The sequence below is a fragment of the Ctenopharyngodon idella genome, chromosome 18 (genome assembly GCF_019924925.1).
Source record: "Ctenopharyngodon idella isolate HZGC_01 chromosome 18, HZGC01, whole genome shotgun sequence".
NCBI classification, from domain to species: Eukaryota; Metazoa; Chordata; class Actinopteri; order Cypriniformes; family Xenocyprididae; genus Ctenopharyngodon; species Ctenopharyngodon idella.
In genome coordinates, this window is record NC_067237.1 from 10,173,958 (window position 1) to 10,195,156 (window position 21,199).

Consider the following 21,199-nt stretch of genomic DNA (forward strand, 5'->3'; position numbering starts at 1 on the left):
TGTATAGCACTTAATTGTATGTGCAACATTGACGGAGTATTTTGAGTCTCTTTCACACTGGTAAGAAAAAAACCGAGGTGGTATCGCCAGCGTGACCGCCGACCCGAGGGAGTTAAAGGTTTATGTGGCTGCCATTTCTGCTTACCACATCCCGGTAGATGGTTTGTCTCTGGAGAGACATCCATGGGTAACACGTTTTCTCCATTGCACTCTGAGGCTTAGGCCTGCAGCACATTCTAGGGTGCTGACTTGGGATTTGGCTATTGTGCTTGAGGCCTATTCCATGGCCCCTTTTGAACCTATTGAGGAGATTCCGGAGAAGTTTCTCACTCTCAAGATAGTGTTTTTCCTTGCTATCTCGCCTCTTAAGAGAATTGGTGACTTACAGGCCCTGTCGGTATCCCCCTCCTGCCTGAACTTCGCTCCGGGCATGGTGAAAGCCTTCCTTTACCCTAGACAAGGTTATGTTCCAAAAGTTCCTACTAATGTGGCTGGATCTATTGTGTTGCAGGTCTTTTGTTCTCCTCCTTTCATTAATGCAGACCAGAAAAATCTAAATCTGCTTTGCCCGGTTAGGGCCTTGGATGCGTACGTCCACAGAGCTGCCCTGTGGCGTAAGACTGAACAACTGTTCATTTTTCGGGTCACCCAAAAAGGGGTACCCTGCATCTGAGCAAACTATGAGCATATGGATAGTTGAGGCTATATCACTTGCTTATGAGTCGGCCAGCCAGCCTTCACCGTTGATGGCCCGAGCCTACTTAACCAGGAGTATGGCTGCTTCCAGAGCTTTGTCGTCAGAGGTTTCCCTACAAGAATTTTGTGATGCGGCAGGATGGTCCTCGCCACACACATTTGTCAGGTTCTATAACCTGGATCTGGCCTCTACTCCAGGTAATGGCAATGAAAATGACCTATTAATTGCCATTAAAGTAAAATTACTGAACCTAAACACACAAGCTTGATAAAAATGCTCATTTTAGAAGAAAATTTCAGACGGCACTTAGAGGCTTTTGCATCTGAAGCCTTCATATGTAACCATGGTTCCCAGAGAGGGAACGAGACGCTGTTGCATTGCCATACTCCCAGCATGCCTGTTAACGACTTGCTTCAGCCTATCAGAAGCTATCGCTGTTTGGTTTGGGTGTGCTATAGTTTCCTGGTCATGACGTCACCCGCCTATGATGTTCCTTCATGCCATTGGACTGATTTCACATTCCTTGGCTCATCGTTCCATCTGGATCCCTTATTTCCCATCTCCACCTTGGTCCGTCGACCACCTGGCTCATCCTTGGATTTCCTTCCCTCCAGCTTCGCCTTGGGTGTCTGGTCCTCCTTCTTCATCTGGGTCCTCTATTCCCCCAGAAGCTCCACTTTGGTCTGCAGTTCCACTGGCTCCACCCCAGGCTTCCAAACTGATTTGGAAGACTGAAGCTCAATCTCAGGACTTCCATCCTTCCATCTTTGCCTTGGCTGTCTTGGCTTGTCTTCTGGCTCCATTGTGGTGCTGCAGCCCTCCAGCTCCGACCTTATCTCCTGTTCTTCCGGAGTCTTCACTGACCTGGAGTGGTGTGAACTGATATAATTATTGGGGAAAAAAGTACTTTTTCCCTTACATGTTAGTGAAACATTATTCATTATATCAACATTTATTTATGTATAAATGCTTTCCAATTTAAATATTTATGTATTAGCTTGTTTTACAGTAATTACAATGATATTGTTATGTTATGTGTGGGGCGTTTTGTTGTCATTAAAATAATATCCTAATACAAAATAATATTGATGATAATGAAACAATGAGAAAATTTTATGGTAACACTTTAATTTAGGGTCCAATTCTCACTATTAACTAGTTGCTTATTAGCATGCATATTATTAGGATATTGGCTGTTTATTAGTACTTATAAAGCACATAGTAACCTTATTCTATACGACCATATTCTACATCCCTTAATCCTACCCAATATCTAAACTTAACCACTGCCTTACTAACTGTTAATAAGCAGTAATTAGGAGTTTATTGAAGGCAAAAGTCGTAGTTAATAGTGTGTTAATAGTGAGAATTGGACCCTATACTAAAGTGTGAACAAACATAATTGTCCCTTTTATGTTTTTCTCTTTAATCCCATCTCATGGATGAATGAGATGTACTGTATGAAATCTAAATGTGAAGTCATCTAATTTCTCTCTTTACCTCAGTCGAGCGGCTCCCTCAGCTGAGTTCTCAGTGGACCGCACACGTCACCTTATGTCCTTTTTGACGATGCTGGGTCCTAGTCCTGACTGGAATGTGGGTCTGTCATCAGAAGACCTTTGCACCAGAGAATGTGGCTGGGTCCAGAAGGTTGTTCAGGACCTCATCCCATGGGATGCAGGAACAGACAGTGGGGTCACTTATGAGGTGAGCACTCATGGAAAGAGATACAATGTGGTCCAAAAGTCTGAGATACTTTCTGTTTTGCAATTTATCTAATTTACTAGAGAATTTTCCATCCCAAATTACATTATCAGTGGGACCATTTGAGTGAGCAGTTGAAGTAAAAGTGAACATGAATTTCTGAATTCCTTAGTATTTGGTACAGGTATGTTTCAATTTTGCTGACTTTACTGGAAGCAAGGAAATCAAATATTCACATGCACTGGGAAAAAGGCCTAAAATCTATAGTAATTTCTTTACTTAGGTATTTCAAAATTCCCAAAACTTTCTGTTTCAGGTTTGAATAATAATAATAATAATAATACAACTTTTTAATAAATCGCAGTGTGGCCTCACCCTCACCCACAAGGAAAGTTTATAATGATTATATAGTTTAGATATGAAGTCAATGAAATACTACAGTGAAGTCTTTAGATAATAAAGGTTGTGACTAGTATACACTTGCCCAAAGCAAACTGCACTAAATGAGTTCTCTCTGTATTAATAACACAACAAAATAAAAACAGGAGAAATTATGACTTAATTTAAAAAAAAGCAATTTGCAGGCTAAAATGGTCCACTGGAGACTACACAGTCATGACCATAGCTTGATTCTGCCATCTACTGGTGTGTGTCAGTCTGTCTGAACAAAACATCTGCTTGAATTGACATCTTCCAATGGATAATGATCAAATGTTTGTTTCATTTACATGTTGAGGGGTTACTATTTTTACTTGTGGAGTGGTTGGGTGATTAAAGGAATTTTCCAGATTAAATACAAAGTAATCTCTATGAACAGCATAGTTAACATGTTCCCATTCACCTCAGAAAATATCTTTTCTTTTCTTTTCTTTTTGCTTTTTTCTTTTCTTTTCTCCTCAACCATGAATATTCCTTTAAAAGTATCCACTCCTAACACAACCTTGGATTGCTCGCTTGTATTTTTCCCCTATCATTGGGGAGTGGGTCTGTGTATATAATTTGTATTGCTCCCCTAGTTGAGCATGTTATATTCGACCTCTCTCAGCAACCTTGCTGCTGTTGACTGTGGAGCTAATCTTTCTTTTGGAAGCCTGAAGGCTTGGTATGGTGTTCCTTAAAGGAACAATTCACAAAAAATTAGTCACTCATGATTTACTTTATTTTTTTTCTTCTCTTGTGGTACATTAAAAAAAAAAAAAAAAAAAGTTTGTGAAAAAGTTTTTTTTTTAAATTATTTATAATTTGGCCACGTAAATTTTAGTTTTAACAATCTCTTTAATTCCTACAACCAATATTGGTTTAATATGATTTTAATGTGATTATTTAAATACATGACTTGAACATTTGACATTTTGGTAAACTGGTTTATTTATTGAATATGCCCTAGTCTCCCAACAAGCCTACAGCACCTCAGGAGAAAATCCGTCCCCTCACAAGTTTAGACCATCCACAGAGCCCTTTCTACGACCCAGAGGGTGGCGCAATCACTCCTGTGGCCAGAGTTGTTGTGGAGAGAATTGCCCGCAAGGTCTGTTTCTTTACTTGTCTTAGAAGAATTCAGTTTCAAAAGAAAATGTTCTTAGCTGTTGTGTTTTTAGCTTTTATTACAGTGCAAAACATCTCTGCATTATTCATGTCATAAAAGTCTATAAACTGAGAGCTAAAATAACTCGACAACAACAGATTATACATATTTATGAAGCCAGCATGTCACAGCAGTACCCTGAAAGTATTGAAAGTCATGCATCCTCTATTGGAAAAGAGTTAGATTACTGTATAGGAATTAGGTAAAAAAAAAAATAAAAAAAGGGGAAAAAGTATAACCTGTGTCATTTTTTTTTTTTTCTTTTTGGTTTTCAATCAGATAGCAATAGTGAATCAAATCCCAACACTGTGTAGAAGAATATGATTGAATGAGGGACATCATTTACACTTTGTTTGAAAGTTTGAGTTGTTTTCTGATGTCTGCAGGGTGAGCAGTGCAACATTGTGCCTGATAATGTGGACGACATTGTGGCTGACATTGCCCAGGAGGAAAAAGAAGAAGGTTTGCATCTCTTTATCTTTTTGTCAAAGGCGACCTTGAGTGTGTGTGTGTGTGTGTGTGTGTGTGTGTGTGTGTGTGTGTGTGTGTGTGTGTGTGAGAGAGGGAGGAGGAGAGATTTTAACTATTCAGTATCCTAAAATCCCCCAGTCTAACGAAGAGGAAAATTCTTGAGAGTCTGAAAACAGTTAGTTTGAAGATTCAGTCTCTCTAAACCCCTCCTTTCCATGAGCCTACTCTGCTTGATTGGTCAGACAGCCAAATCCAAGGGTTTTTAAAGACAGTGGGCCTCCTTTTGACACACAACATAGATAGACAATAGTGGACCACTCTGCATACCTACCCTGACATGCTCGGTCACCCCCCACACTTTGAAAACCCCTGGCCCAGTCTGTTGTCATTGGTTTTCTGCTCACAGCATGTGTCGGAAACTAAACGCCTATTACCATATCTAAATGTCAGCTCTGGAGGCTTCCTCAGCACTTGATACACAGTGGTACAAACAGGAACGATGGTGTCCGAATTTCCGTATTAGTTCCAGCGCGAGTCTTCATCATTTTGAATTGCATGCAAAATGGATTTCCTTTCGCAGCACAGAAAACAGCCTCTTCTTGACATGAAACTTTGGTAGCACTTTATTTTACAGTCCTATTCTCCATGTACATACAATGCACTTATTACAGTAATTACAATAACTGGGTAATAACTAGGTACTAACCCTGAACCTACCCCTTAACCTAACCTTAACCCCTGTAGTTACCTTATATTACCCAGTATTTTCTTAGGTAAGTACACTGTAAGTACATGTAAAATAAAGTGTAACCAAATAAAATGCTGCTGAAATAACAATAGTAGCACGATACAGCTGTTGACGCAGTATAGTTATCCAGTAGGGCTTCTTGGAGAAAAAAAAAAAAAGTTATCTGTGGCTTTAAATGAACACTTTAATACTTTTATATTTTCAGTAACATTTTGTTGTTGTTGTTGTAGCCTGACATCACTTCAAGTTTGCATCTAGTAAAACATTTGGTAACACTTTATTTTGATGGTCCCTTTTGAACATTCTGTTGACTATAAGTAACACTGCATCTACATGTCAACAAACTCTCATTAGAGTATTAGTAGACTGTCTGCTTAATATCTCTTAACTCTTTATTGTGATGGTCCCCCAACAGACATTCTACTGACTATAAGTAACTTTGCAAGTACATGTTAACTTATTCTAACCCTAACCCTTCCAGTCTAGTAATACTCTACTAACACTCTAATGAGAGTTTAGTAGACACGTAGGTGCAAAGTTACTTATAGTCAACAGAATGTGTTAAAGGGACCATCAAATTAAAGTGAAACCAAACATTTAATTAATATAACTCTCTTGCTGACTACTTAGAGCTATGGATTATCTTGCACTACAAGAAAACATGTTTCTTCTTCAGTCACCCCCAATTTTAGCACAGATCATTTAGCCAGTAGCGGTCAGGTTGTAGTTCTATATCACTTTGGAAGATAGTTTAATTTTAAAACCACAAGAAAACTTTTTTGCTTTCCTCTAATTTGACATAAAATGTAAGGCCTAAGAGCTGGGAACAGACATTCTTCTCTAATTTGTCGGTCTTCTATAAAATGATTTCCTTTAATAAGGTCTCTTTGTAACTTGGTTCCCTGAGTAGGTCACATTTATGGGAACACCCTCCAAGTGTGACCTTGCAGTTGAGGGGATTCTTGCATTCAAAATGGTCTCCGTGATCTCTGACGAAACACTAGAACTAATGAGAGAGCTCCACCAGCAGAAGATGCACTGTCTTCCTGCACTCTCATAAGAACCACTGGAAGCAGATTTTTTGGAGAAGAAAGCGTGCAAGCAGAGTATAGGATCCACCTCTGCCCTGCTGAACCTTTGCCAAATCAGTCCTATAGTTCAAGGATGCAACCGCCGTTCTCCAGGCCTCAACCCATGCCTTGGGAGAAGATCTGCTTATCTGAGATATGCATTGTTCATAGTGACATAAAATTGTTCTGCACCTAAAAAAGAATGCACCGAACTAACCTCCTACTGATGACCATATGACAGTCCTGGATGTCTGCAAGGAAATAGCACAAAACTAGAAAAAAATATATATAATTTATGGGCCATGCAAATATATCACTTCCAGATAAGCTAAGCTGCTTTGCCTGGAACATACAGAGTCTAAAACCACCATTATTTCTAATGTAACTGATAGCATTTACTCTTAACCCTTATTATGTGGTAAGGAAGCCAACAGGGACAAAGTCCTCAAATGTTAATCCACCATTGAAACGGTCTCATATGAAGCAGGTCCACTGGTGAAGCTGCTGCCATTAGACCCATAAGCCTGTGAACAGACCTACAGGATGTTTCATCCTGCTCTGAATCAATTCAGACAAAGGCGAATTGACAGGCTGTAGACAATCACTCTTGCATCGTGCATGAGTTCATTTCCACCCATAGGAATACGGTCTGTTGCCTCGGCAACAAAACAGTCTTCTGAAGGTTTATTCTCAAATCTAGCCTCTGTAGGTGATCAAGAACCAGTGAGTCACTGAAACACAATAAAACGCTGAAGATGTTATGGAAATATCATCTTCCTGAAGAATAGAAACCTAAGGAGTGATAGCAGAGATGTTCACAAGCCTTTTATCTGGAGTCTGAGTCAAGTCTGAAGTCTTTAAGCTGGAGTCCGAGTCAAGTCTGAAGTCTTTATCACTGAAGTCTGAGTCAAGTCTGGAGTCTTTTGTTGAGTCTCGAGTCATTTAAAAAACAAAAAAACAAAAAACAAACAAACAAACAAAAAAATCCTATTTTTTATCCTAGTTGTATTATAGACAAAATAATATGATCTTTCTATCATCTGTTTTGTTTGTAATAAAAGTCCTACGATGTAAGAGGTAATGTACATCCAGCTTGTTACTTTATAATCCATAAAACAATCGTCCTGGCAACAGTAGTAGTCATTTTCAATACAGTCGCTATGGTGCCAGTGAATCACGATTTGTTATACAGCAGTTTGCTATACAGACGACAGTCATTATCAGAAAATATCAAAACTCGGAAAGTTTGAGTCAATAGAAAACTGTACGCATGCTGATTGTGATACATTAAAATATGAGCTTTAAGTAATAAATGGATTAACATCTCTTTCTATCTCTCTCTTATGGACACACATTAAGAAAGGGAAAAGCTGCATATACTATGAAAAGATTGATAAAATCTAGTGCTAGGTTTAAAGTCTAGATTTTTTGTTTGTTTTTTTGATTCATATTTTAACAGACAGGCGATCCAAATGAGCCATGCAGCTACACCACAGTATAATAGCTAGCTGTGTGAGTTAATGTGACTAACCTTTGTGGATGTGATGTCTCAAAAAATTTGATGTTGTCATTCTGGTGTCTTTAATTGTTTTCCCGCATACTGTGCATCTAGCCGATCTAACATGTTAATAAACCCAAACGAAAGAACATAAGGTAATAAAATAAAGGTAATAAACCAAACGAAAGAACAGTGGCTCTGGTCATGCTTCATGAGACTCTTATGGCATTTCGGAATGTACGCGCAATACACGGACATACGTAATCAAATTCTATGACAAGAGTCCGATCTACCACGACACATAGGGAAATATATGTGACGCAGATATTATAAAACCATTCAAACACAACACAAATTCTTCATTTATTATATCAGTAGTTAAGGGCAAAAGACTTGAGTTGTTTTTAAAATATTCACAAGTCTTTTGTGTCGAGTCAAGTCTGAAGTAATTTTAGGTCGAGTCCGAGTCAAGTCTGAAGTCTATTAAAATGCGACTCGAGTCCGAGTCACTAACTCAAGTGCCTATCTCTGAGTGATAGCACATTCTTTTGAGGTACTGGTGACACACTTGGAGGGTGTTTTCATAGAATCAGCTACTGATGCAGAGTCAAGTAAACCTATGAAAGCCAACATCTTTTTTGTGTCAATCAGCAAAAGCATATGTTGAAGCGGACCTCCTCATGACTTCAACTTATGTTTGCAGTTATCTCAGATAATGTAGTTGTGGCAAGCAGGACGATGCCGAGAGCCGTGAGAACAGGGCGAGGCCGGTGGCGTGAGTGTTAATGAGTATCACCTGTGCATCACACCGGTCTTGAGTTTCTCACGGAGGAGCTCCAGGAGCATAAAAGGAGGAGCGACGACAGTGAAGGACGAGAAAGGACCAGGCCTGGACTATTTTACGTTATGTTTTGCTTATGTTTGTGCGGCAGTCGTCCGTGAGGGACTGCCACTTTTACTTTTGTTTTGTGTTTGTTTTTATTAAAATATTGTTGAACGTTCAGCGGTTCCTGCCTCCTTATTCCCTGATCAACATACCTCGGTACAGCGGTCTTTTAGGGAGAATTTAATTTAAAGAGTTCATATTGAAGATCTCTGATTTTTAATTGTAGACTTTAGCATCTTGGCAAATCTCAGTGACCACATTTTCCTTTGAAACTCCACAGGAGACACGTGTGAGATTATTGTTTGTTTGTTTTTTTCTCTCTCTCTGTAGGAAAATTGAGAGATTTAAGCATTTCCATTAGCATTTTTTTCTGTTTCATGGGCACTCTCTTTATAAGCTTTCAAAATGCTAACAAACTAAAATGTTCTTATGATCAAACTTTTCATCCTCTCACTTATTTTTTTCTGTTTTGTCAGATGACACTCCAGAGACATGTATCTACTCCAACTGGTCCCCATGGTCTGCGTGCAGCTCCTCAACGTGTGAGAAGGGGAAGAGGATGAGGCAGAGAATGCTGAAGGCACAGCTGGATCTCAGTGTGCCCTGTCCACATACACAAGACTTTGAGCCCTGCATGGGGCCTGGCTGCAGCGATGAAGGTCAGAATCAAACAATACAAAAATAGGGAACCTGGAAGATATTGTCATTCATACTCAAACTAGCTAAAACCATATATATATATTTTTTTTTAAACCATAGTGAGGAGCCTCACTGTCTACATGGTTGCACTTTATTTTACAGTACGTGTTCCTCAAGCACATACTATCAAAATATGCTTATTTTTGTAATTCCACAAGGTGCCACTAGTGTCGCAGAAATGACATACTTAACCTTTAAGGACGCTGTAGAAGTAGTTTGAAAAAGTAGCTTTTCAGTGTAAATAAAAATGGAGGACAGTATTTAAGCTAATTGTGGCATTATTTGTATCAATTTTCTTGACATTGGCCATGGAATCTAACCAGACCAGTCTCAAGAAAATAGTCTAAAATTTTGGGGGGAAAAAAAAATATACATATATATATTTTTTGACCACAAGGTGGCACTGGCCCCAAAGTACCTTTTTGAGTTCCAATTGTTTGTAAAATACAGTCTTTAGTTTAGAATAAAACTAACAGATACAGTAGTTGCATATGCACATGCAGTGCTTTGGCCCTTAATAAAAATAATCTGAGCAAAAACAGTGAGTTCCCTTTTGAAGGAACTCAACGCTGCATCAGTTTCTGATATGGGGATCCGTCCTCGCGGAACCTGGTGTAACTTCATGCCAGTGCCATGGATTTAGTGGTTGAGACTGGGTGAGTGTATTGAGAGTTATAATGTTAGTGTTTGGTGCTCTCTCTGTTCTTGCCCTCTCTAAAGCAATATATATATTTAAAAAAGTAGAGCTGTACAAGAGATATCTGCCTTAGGTTGAGCTTGACAGATAAAATCTGTCATCTTCCCTAGTTCATTGACTGGAAGTTGAAGTACGGTAGAGCTCGCTGGCAGGGACTGGCATGAGTAGAGCTTGGTAGTTGAGATTGAGTGGGACTCCCACTCTCTCCCCAGTTATCAATCTTGGGTAGTAAAGCAAGATTATGCACCTTGGTCCCCATCCGAACAGACTATTCAAAGGTTGGAGCAGGGCTTGACTTTTAGAAATGGTGACCCATTCTCTGCTGCCTGCCTACTGTAGATCATTAGTCTGGGAGTTAGGAATTATCCTTTTCATGCTCCCTTCGGTATGCTGCTCTCCTAGGCTTGTGGTCAGGTCTGGAATCATATGTAGAGTTACTGTGAGCAACTACATATTTTATCTTTGCCTAGTTAGGCTGATGGGTGTAGTGCTATGGACTTTTCTGAGGCTATATTTATAGTTTCCCCTGTTAGCTCTGCTCTTAGGGGTTTCAGGCTGTCCAGTAGCTGTTGCTCAGACTGGTTTAATGCAGGAGTCCCTGATTCAGAAACAATTGAGCATGGAGCTTGGGGCTCTGTTTTAACACCTTTAGCACTGCAACATGAGATTGTCATGAAAAGACTTTCTCTTGAGAAGAAAGCGCCGCTAAAACTCCCAATAGTGCACAATTTCTCATTGTACACTTCGGGATTTTATGAATGAGTTTATGAACGACTGTGCGCGCTTCGCTCCTAAGCAACCACACACAGATTGCATATGTCACCTCCCATAATGTAGTATCGGGCAGAGAGACACACAGATCTAAGCTGCTTATTCATCAAAATTACAGTCATAAACACCAGACATGTGAAGCACAGTCTGAAAGGCTGGAAATATTGTTTCATTGTTTATTTGTATGGTCTCTGTTCCCTTGACAAACGCAAGATTCGATCTGTTGATAATACATATGGCTTTCATCCCTTAAAAAAAAAGAAAGTCAACAGGCGCAAGGCTGAAACACCCAAAAGTCCACGGCTGCACACAGAGTTATTTCTCAATGAACACAGCCAGCACCCTCAGGAGCTGAATGTGCATGCCTCACACCCAAACAGAATCATCCATAGTGTCAGCAACTGACGCAAGGTTGAGTTCCCTCGAAAGGGAATGTGTTTGGGTTAAGTATGCACAATGCACATTTCTTAATATTATAAAATGTGTTTTAATATCACTATTAATAAGGATTGTATGATCTCTGTATAATATCTGTCTTTAAAGGTGCCCTAGAATCAAAAATTGAATTTACCTCGTTGAGGTAAAGTTGAATAACAAGAGTTCAATACATGGAAATTACATACAGTGAGTCTCAAACACCATTGTTTCCTCCTTCTTATGTAAATCTCATTTGTTTAAAAGACCTCCGAAGAACAGGCGAATCTCAACATAACACCAACTGTTACGTAACAGTCGGGATCATTAATATGTACGCCCCCAATATTTGCATATGCCAGCCCATGTTCAAGGCATTAGACAAGGGCAGCCAGTATTAATGTCTGGATCTGTGCACAGCTGAATCATCAGACTAGGTAACGTAAGCAAGCAAGGACAATAGCGAAAAATGGCAGATGGAGCAATAATAACTGACATGATCCATGATATCATGATATTTTTAGTGATATTTGTAAATTGTCTTTCTAAATGTTTCGTTAGCATGTTGCTAATGTACTGTTAAATGTGGTTAAAGTTACCATCGTTTCTTACTGTATTCACGGAGACAAGACTGTCGTTATTTTCATTTTTTTAAACACTTGCAGTCTGTATAATTCATAAACACAACTTCATTCTTTATAAATCTCTCCAACAGTGTGTAAAGTTAGCTTTAGCCACGGAGCACCACCAAACTCATTCAGAATCAAATGTAAACATTCAAATAAACACTGTACTTACGCGATTAGACATGCTGCATGACGAACACTTTGTAAAGATCCATTTTGAGGGTTATATTAGCTGTGTGAACTTTGTTTATGCTGTTTAAGGCAAGCGTGAGCTCAGGGGGCGGGGAGCATGAGAATTTAAAGGGGCCGCAGCCTGAATCGGCGCATATTTATATGATGCCCCAAAATAGGCAGTTAAAAAAATGAATTAAAAAAAAATCTATGGGGTATTTTGAGCTGAAACTTCACAGATACATTCAGGGGACACCTGAGACTTATATTACATCTTTTGAAAACACGTTCTACTTTAGCACAATCAAATATACTCAGACCTCAGCACTACTTCCACACAATTAAAATGCATAAAGTACAAAACAAGTTGTTCCAATTTAGTGGGCTTTAAGTACACCAGTTTAGTATACCAAAAATACAATTGCAGGGTATTTTTATTAAGCACATAAATATGTACATTTATTTATAGTATACTTAGCACAAAAAATGTATTTCAAATACATTTTAGTATTTTTTTTTTTTTTCACTAGGGTGGACATGCGTCTCACGTTTTTAACTGCAAAACGTGTTCTGTGAATGGCCGTAACTGATAAAAAATAAGATAAACAGTGCATTCTTATTTCAGTGTTGTTATTTAAGCGAACAGTTTGCCGCGTACATTAAGTTTAACAGCATTTACAGTACAAGTGAATATGAATATACATATTCATGAAGATACATTAAACTCCCGTTATTCGCACCTTAAATGATTAGTTCACTTCAGAACTTAACTCTTTCTTTCTTCAGTTGTAAAGAAATTAAGGTTTTTGAGGAAAACATTCCAGGATTTTTCTCCATATAGTGGACTTCAACAGGGTTCAACGGGTTGAAGGTCCAAATTGTTTCAATGCAGCTTCAAAGGGCTCTACACGATCCCAGCCAAGGAATAAGGGTCTTATCTAGCAAAACAATGTCATGTTCTAAAAAAAAAAAAAAATTATATACTTTTTAACAACAAATGCTGATCTTGCACTACATCTGCGATGCACCACAAATTATGTAATCACGTTGGAAAGGTCACGCGTGACATAAGCGGAAGTATCGCGGTAGGGCAAACACCTATATCTCATTTTCTCCTCCAACTTTAAAATCGTCTGACATCATTGTTTTACCTTTTTGTGATAAAGGCCGTTTGACTTAAAAAATGTGATATAGTTTAGAAAGGCTAAATTGGTTTAAGAAAAAAAAAGTTAAAAAGTTGGAAAATTAAAGGTGGTATCTGTATTTTAGAACATAGTAATTAGACCATCAAAAAATCAGCTAACATATTCAAAAAATATTTTTGCCCACCTTAAGCTAGCATGATGTGGTTGTTCTAGTAAGGCTCTTTTTTGACCAAGATGTTCTACCAGATTTGTCAGGCCCCAGATTTGCCTAAACAAGCTTGGACCAGCTAGAAACCAGCTACCGATTCAAGCTAAATTTATCTAGATTTTCTAGCAGGGCTGGTGGTTGAATGTGAAAAGTTTTTTGAATAAAGGCATGAATAACAAAGTGAACCTTGACTTTTACAGATGCTTCCACATGCATGATGTCAGAATGGATCACATGGTCACCATGCAGTGTGTCATGTGGTGCAGGTGTGCGCTCTAGGGAGCGCTATGTAAAACAGTTTCCTGATGATGGCTTTGCTTGCACCCTTCCCACTGAAGAGACAGAGCCATGCACAGTCAATGAGGAATGCTGTGAGTATTATTTATCTGTGGACACACAAGGTCAGATTCATTGAAATGTTTTACACATCGCAGATGTTTAGTTTACATATAATTCTCAAAGGTCCTGACAAATCCTGTAAATATTTCACAACTTCATAAAACAATGCACTACAACCAATCTAATGAAGTCTAATAAACTGTGCCTGAAAGGAGTTTTCTGTTAATATTCTTATAAATTTGGTTTTTGCATAGCTGATCCATACAACCACTGAATATTGACCCAGATGTTGCTGTCTTTGCTTTATGTGTCCATAACATTTTTGAGCCATTCTGAGTCATAACAGCCTTGTGACTGGCCATAAAGGCCATCCCTTTATGAAAACCCCCTTCTATTGACAGAGAGAGTACAAAATAAATAAATGAATAAATAAAAATAGTCTTTGGTAAAACACCTACAATAATAACCTTAATGAAACCTTAGTTTTACCTGTTTAATAATATAGCATGTTTGCGCCTAACTGTCTGAAACTAACCAGCCAATCCCTTACAGTATATTTTAATAATAAACCAAAAGTTGTTTTCGAGCAAAAAAGGGTCGATTAAAGTTCTCCTCCCACTGACACATTTTACACTCCAGTGATATGTACTGTATATGTTTCTACTGGTGTAGCTCCAAGCAGTTGCCTGGTTACTGAATGGGGTGAATGGGATATATGCAGTGCCACCTGTGGGCTTGGCATGAAAAGACGGGAAAGGATGGTGAAAATGCCCCCGTCTGATGGCTCCATTTGTGGGGCTGAGGTGGTGGAAGCGGAGAAGTGTATGATGCCAGAATGTCGTAAGTGCAGATACTCACATGCATGCCTACATGAATATATGCACACCCATGTACCCAGTTTAAGATATTCACACACATTCACAGATTTCCATGCATGTCTGTGAATGTTTATGTGGACATGAATTGTATTCATATACAGGTGCTGGTCATATAATTAGAATATCGTGAAAAAGTTCATTTTTTTATTGTAAATTATTTTAAAAAATGAAACTTTCATATATTCTAGATTCCCTACATGTAAAGTAAAACATTTCAAAAGTTTTTTTTTTTGTAAATTTGTTGATTAGAGCGTACAGCTAATGAAAGTCCAAAATCCAGTATCTCAAAATATTAGAATATTTACATTTGAGTTTCATTAAATGACCATCCCTACAGTATAAAATCCAGGTATCTTTTGTTTTTTGAAACCACACTAATGGGGAAGACTGCTGACTTGGCAATGGTCCAGGAGACAATCATTGACACCCTCCACAAAGAGAGTAAGTCACAGAAGGTCATTACTGAATGGGGTGGCTGTTTACAGAGTGAAATATCAAAGCATATTAAATGCAAAGTTGACTGGAAGGAAGAAATTGGGTAGGCAAAGGTGCACAAGCAACAGGGATGACCGCAAGCTTGACAATACTGTCAAGTAAAGCCGATTCAAACACTTGGGAGAGCTTCACAATGAGTAGAATGAAGCCGGAGTCAGCACATCAAGAGTCACCACACTCAGACATCTTCAGGAAAAGGACTACCAAGCCACTTCTGAACCAGAGACAATGTCAGAAGCATCTTACCTGGGCTAAGGAGAAAAAGAACTGGACAGTGAACAGTGGTCGAAAGTCCTCTTTTCAGATAAAAGTAAATTTTGCATTTCATGTTGAAATCGTGGTCCCAGAGTCTGAAGGAAGACTGGAGAGGCACAGAATCCAAGCTGCTTGAAGTCTAGTGTAAAGTTTCTGAAGTCAATAATGATTTGGGGGGGGCGTGACGTCTGCTGGTGTTGGTCTATTGTGTTTTATCAAGTGCAAAGTCAATGCAGCCATCTTCCAGGAGATTTTGAAGCACTTTATGCTTCCATCTGCTGACAAGCTTTATGGAGATGCTGATTTCCTTTTCCAGCAGGACTTTAGCACCTGCCCACAGTGCAAAAACCACTTCCAAGTGGTTTGCTGACCATGATATTACTGTGCTTTATTGGCCAGCCAATATGCCTGACCTGAATCTATGGGATATTTTCAAGAGAAAGATGAGAAACAGTCGATCCAACAATATACAGATGATCTGAAGGCTCAATAGTGCCTCAGCAGTGCCACAGGCTGATCACTTCCATGCCACACTTCACTGATGCAGTAATTTGTGTTAGGAGCAAGTCATTTGCTGTAATATGTCCTGCCGATCAAGTATTGAGTGCACAAAAGAACATACTTTAAAGAACTTTAACTTTTCTGTTTTGCAAATCCATTTTTTGATTGATTTTAGGAAATATTCTAATATTTTGAAATACTGGATTTTGGACTTTCATGAGCTGTACGCTCTAATCATCAAAATTTAAAAAAAAAAACTTTTGAAATGTTTTACTTTACATGTAGGGAATCTAGAATATATGAAAGTTTCATTTTTAAAAATAATTTATAATAAAAAAATGAACTTTTTGATGATATTCTAATTATATGACCAGCACCTGTACATACATACCGTGTCCACAATTAAATATACACACACATGCATACCTACGTATTCACACAAAAGTAGTGAACACATGTACATATTCAAATACATAACCTACAAAAATACACTCACAAAAATATATTAATGTATTAATAGACATAACATACATAAACATTCACATTACAATATTCCCACACATATTCACATGTATGCCAACATTAGCATATTCACACAGAATACTTGCCTACATTAACATATTCTCACAAATACATGCCCACATTATCATATTTATACAGAATACAAACCCACATGCCTACAGTCCTCAGTGTTATAATGCTCTGTTTTTGTGTGTATAGATACTATCCCATGTTTACTGTCCCCATGGTCTGACTGGAGTGACTGCAGTGTGACATGTGGTAAAGGCACACGGACACGTCAACGCATACTCAAATCACCTGCAGAGTTGGGAGAATGCAGTGAGGAGCTGGAACAGATGGAGAAATGCATGCTGCCAGAGTGTCGTGAGTTCAACACATATTCTTTCTCTATCACACTGTCATACACACACACACACACACACATATCCAAAACAGAAGCAATGTGTTAATAAGCTCAATGCAGGATAAATGCTTGTGATGGATTTTAAGACTAATTGACATCATGGACATCAGTTTAAATTGTGTACATGTATTTTTATACCAGCCCCCATCAATCTCTCCCCCATCTCTGCCCTTTATTTATTTTAAGCATTTTAATTTAAAAACACACACAAAAAAACATTTTATTTTAGAACAGCAAACAAGTTGTAAAAACCTTGCAAAACAAATAAGCAAAACATAGGTTAACATAGACGTCTGGAGCTCAACATAGGGTTCTTGGTCACCTCTCTTTTTTGAGTTTTAAGAGTCTTAAGAGTCCTGGTTGTTCCAAACTTCTTCTATTCAATATTTATGGAGGAACGCTCTCAGGAATCTTCATTTCAGCATGTGTATATATACATTTTCATGCAAAGTTATCACAAATATAGTATTTGCTTTGATGTTATGAGATATGGAGTATAGATTGATGTGAAGAAAGGCAACAAAACCAATTTAAAGAATTTTAGCACAAGGTAACTAAATGCAGAAAAAATAGCACACCAAGTAACTGTCAGTATTTTTTCTAAATGTAAAGGCCCTGATATACTTCAAACAAAATCGAAGAACGAACTGAGGTGACGTCATTTCGAACAAAATCAGGCCAAAACGAAGTTCGTTTTGTGTTCGAAACAGCTTGCCAAAGCGAACTCTCAGGAGAAGTTTGCTCCAGCTGCAAAACACCTTCATACTACCATTAGTCCGTGACGATAACGTAACAGGAGGTGTGCGCTGAGGCTCTGCCTTCTTTCATGTGGAATGCTTTTCTGACTCATTTCATCTGTTGAGTTCGTTGAGGTAAGATCTTCTCGGGTGAAAACATGAAAACACTGGATAGCCGCTTTATAGCACAAAATGAAGTTGTGCTTCTGATGAAATGAGGCACTTACACTGTTTTTTATGTTTGATACTGTAAAGCTGCTTGCTTTTAAGCAATCTATTGAATAAAGTGCTATATAAATAAGTGTGACATGACTGCAGTGCTAATTTGCAGAGTTCGTGCTAACATGCCAATGTTGTAATTAACAGACGCTTTTCTTATGCTTTCTATAAAAATGCTTGCTGTTTTCTCGTTTATTTTGTTACTGAGAGGAAAGTGCACAGCACATATTTACATATTCATCTAAACACCGCTCTCAGCAGTGTGGGCGGCGTCAGATGTTCGATAACAGTATATCGCTGCACACGTATTTCGAACTTTGTTTTACCCCTAAATGAAGAACGAAAAAATAACTTTGTTTGAAGTATCGGGGCCTTAAGTAGCTCAAGTCGCTCGACATCTCACTATGGAATACACCTCTTGCATGGTAAACCCTGAAGCACTATGTCCACACATTATGTGCTCAGCATGCCTGCTTCAGTTTCTATTATTACTTCAGGATGGCAAGGAGGATCCCTTTGTTCCCTAAGCAGAGTCTCCTGGTTACCCTACAGTGTTGGAAGAACAACAGTCAGGGTATGCAACTCCGCATGATGCTTACCGAAGGGCGGCAATTAGTTAAGCCGCTGACTGGCCATTAGCTCTCTTCAATAAAAAACGCTGTACGCTAGATGGGAAATTCCCCCTCCTTACCACCTTGGTAGCACATCAGACACTTTTCCAGCTTTCCAGATCTACATGGATGATCTAATGAAGTTTTGGGAAAGACTGCTGTCATATAGAATCTCTACAGCTTTTCCTCACTGGACATGGCAGGCATGGAGATGATGGGCTGGTCTCATATGCCAGCACTGGAAGCCTCTTTGGTGGGCCATCTTGATCCTTGATTCTGGTTTTCCACAGTTGAACTCATGCTGCCTCAAAGATTTTTGAAAAGATTTACAAATCTGCAGCTTAGATGGGGACCTATGTTGCAGAGTTAGAGGAGGATATATGTCTAGGGCTTTGTCGCAGGGGAAAGATTTCAAAAAGCTTTGGATAGGACACTAGGGTTGGGTCTTTGGCTGGATTTGTTCACGGTGCTCAAAAGTAATAGCACATTTTCTCAATCAGCCTGTGGACCCTAAGGGTCTATTCTGGCCAGCTGTGGCAACAATGCCACCTGCTTCTTGAAGGTTACTGTCCTGCAGAGTTTAGCTCCAACCAAAATCAAACACACCTGAACCACCTAATAATACCTAAAAAATAATATCCAACTAAAAATAATCTTAATTATATCAGATAACACTTAAGCAAAGCATGGTCAGGTCAAAGTGTCTGAATAATTTTTGGTTCCAAATTTGTATCAATTTTACTGGTAGTCCACTGCATGAAGAATTTTTGGGTATAATATGTCACAGTTTACTTTATTTTGCTATCCTCACTTACATAAATGAACTATAGTGTCCTGCACCCACTAGTCAAAATATCTGAATATTTTTTGGTGATGTTAAGTGATAAATCATGCCTGTGTCACGCACATTTATATTTCTTTTTATTCATGTATGTAGTTCTAAACTTAAATATCATGAATCCTCATTCAAAGCAAATATTAAGTGGCAATATTAGCCATTACGGTGAGTGTCCACTGGCGCGGAGCAATTCATTCCTATGGAAGTCAAGCTTCACGCTTGTGCGGTGCATTGTGGGATTGACAGCAGACCGGAGAAAGCATTGAGTGCAGGCGAGATTGTCAAAAAGATTGGGCAGTTTATGCAAATAGCAAGCGGAAAACGAGGGCGGCAGCCAATCTCTGTGAGGTTCAGGTAGCGATGTCTGTCTTGAGCATTGAAAAATATGCAGGTAGTGCTGGAGTTTATGCTGGAATTAGTGCGTAAATCATAGTGTTTACAAATTGGACGGTATATGTGTGTGTGTGTGTGTGTGTGTGTGTATGTGTGTTAAATGCTGTTTGGATGCTTTCATTATACTGGCTGGGTTTATAAATGTTTATAAAAATGACAGGATGTCTTTACGTAGGGCATTTGGAAACAAAGCTTGCCTATTTCCAAATGTAATCGTGTGCATCTCTGAAGATTATATTGTCTGTGTGTTGAAAAAAAAACAGATTAAACACACTCGCTACAGACAACCCAAAGCGGAGGCGTTACAGCATTGCCAGCGGCACTGAGTGGAGTTTTGCCACTGTAGTGCATAGATCTACACTTTGAAAATTCACCAAAAAAGGCAGACCATCCAAGTAACTATGAATTGGGACACACTAATTCTAAACCCTGATACTATTTAGGATAGATAATATGCAAATTGGGATGCAGGGTGTATCTCCAGAAACAGGGCTGAATATTCTTGAGTTGACACAGTCAGCTTCTTGTTTAATGAACTGTTGTATAAATGCAATATGACACTCTCAATCATGCTGTTGTTCTTAATTCTAACTTGTTTGAGTGAAGAACCCTTTAAAAACATAATCCAAACAGAACCAAAACATAAATATTTTATTTTAATGCTGTATTTGTTTGAGATAATGAAATCTTTAATGAGATTATTATTAATAAATTAAATTCCTCAATCATATTAGTACCTTTTGTGGAAAATGTCCTTTTTATGTTAAAGACTAATTGTTTCCATAAGTGTGTTGACAGGTTTAGTTTTAAGACTTAAATGAATGCATGGTATTTGCAATTAAGTTTATATGTTTCGTAGGACATAAACTCAGTCAGTATACAAATGTTTTTTATTAAATACAGAAATGTCTGTTTAATCAATGTGTGTGTGTGAACAGCAGTGACTAATAAACAAAATATACAAAAATAAATAAATAAATAAATAAGCAACATGATAAACAGCCTCTTTGAAATAATTCAATGTTCTCCTTGTGCTTGAATATTGTCTCTTTTAATGTCTTTCTCTCTCTAGCAATGGACTGTGTGATGTCAGAGTGGTCTGAGTGGTCAGAGTGCAGTAAGTCCTGTGGGAAGGGTCACTTGATCCGCACACGCATGATCACTCTGGAGCCTCAGTTTGGAGGAGATCCATGCCCTGAGACCATACAGAGAAAAGCATGCAAGATCAAGAAGTGTAATCAAGGAGGCTTAAACAGTGAAGAGAGGAAGAGACGCAAAGAAGACCGTAAGAAGAGGAGGAACAAACAGGGACGGGAAGAGAGCACAGATGAGCTTGCAGGTGAACATGCACCGTCATCTCTGTTAAAGGGATACTCCATTGAAATCTGAAAATTCTCTCATCATTTACTCACTCTCATGCCATTCCAAATGTATATCTTTCTTCTATGGAACACAAACTGAGATTTTTGGAAAAATAATCCATCTCTGCGAGTCTATAAATGAAAGTGCCTCAAAGTTGACACTTTAAAAACCAGGCAAAAGAACACTGAGTTAGTTCAAATGACCCCAGTTGATTAGATTAGATTAGATAAGATGATAAGTATCTCACCACACGAGA

General features: G+C 38.5%; 1 protein-coding gene across 1 annotated transcript in view; it reads left to right on the forward strand.

Annotated features, from left to right (window-relative positions):
- Window positions 1–21,199, forward strand: part of spon1a (spondin 1a) — a 212,455-nt gene that overhangs the window by 186,377 nt on the left and 4,879 nt on the right. The window contains exons 8-15 of the mRNA XM_051871019.1: window positions 2,203–2,404; window positions 3,789–3,929; window positions 4,373–4,448; window positions 9,136–9,318; window positions 13,591–13,761; window positions 14,402–14,569; window positions 16,579–16,743; window positions 20,654–20,920. Of these exons, the coding sequence (XP_051726979.1) occupies window positions 2,203–2,404; window positions 3,789–3,929; window positions 4,373–4,448; window positions 9,136–9,318; window positions 13,591–13,761; window positions 14,402–14,569; window positions 16,579–16,743; window positions 20,654–20,920 (1,373 nt within the window). The remainder of the gene's footprint in view (window positions 1–2,202; window positions 2,405–3,788; window positions 3,930–4,372; window positions 4,449–9,135; window positions 9,319–13,590; window positions 13,762–14,401; window positions 14,570–16,578; window positions 16,744–20,653; window positions 20,921–21,199) is intronic.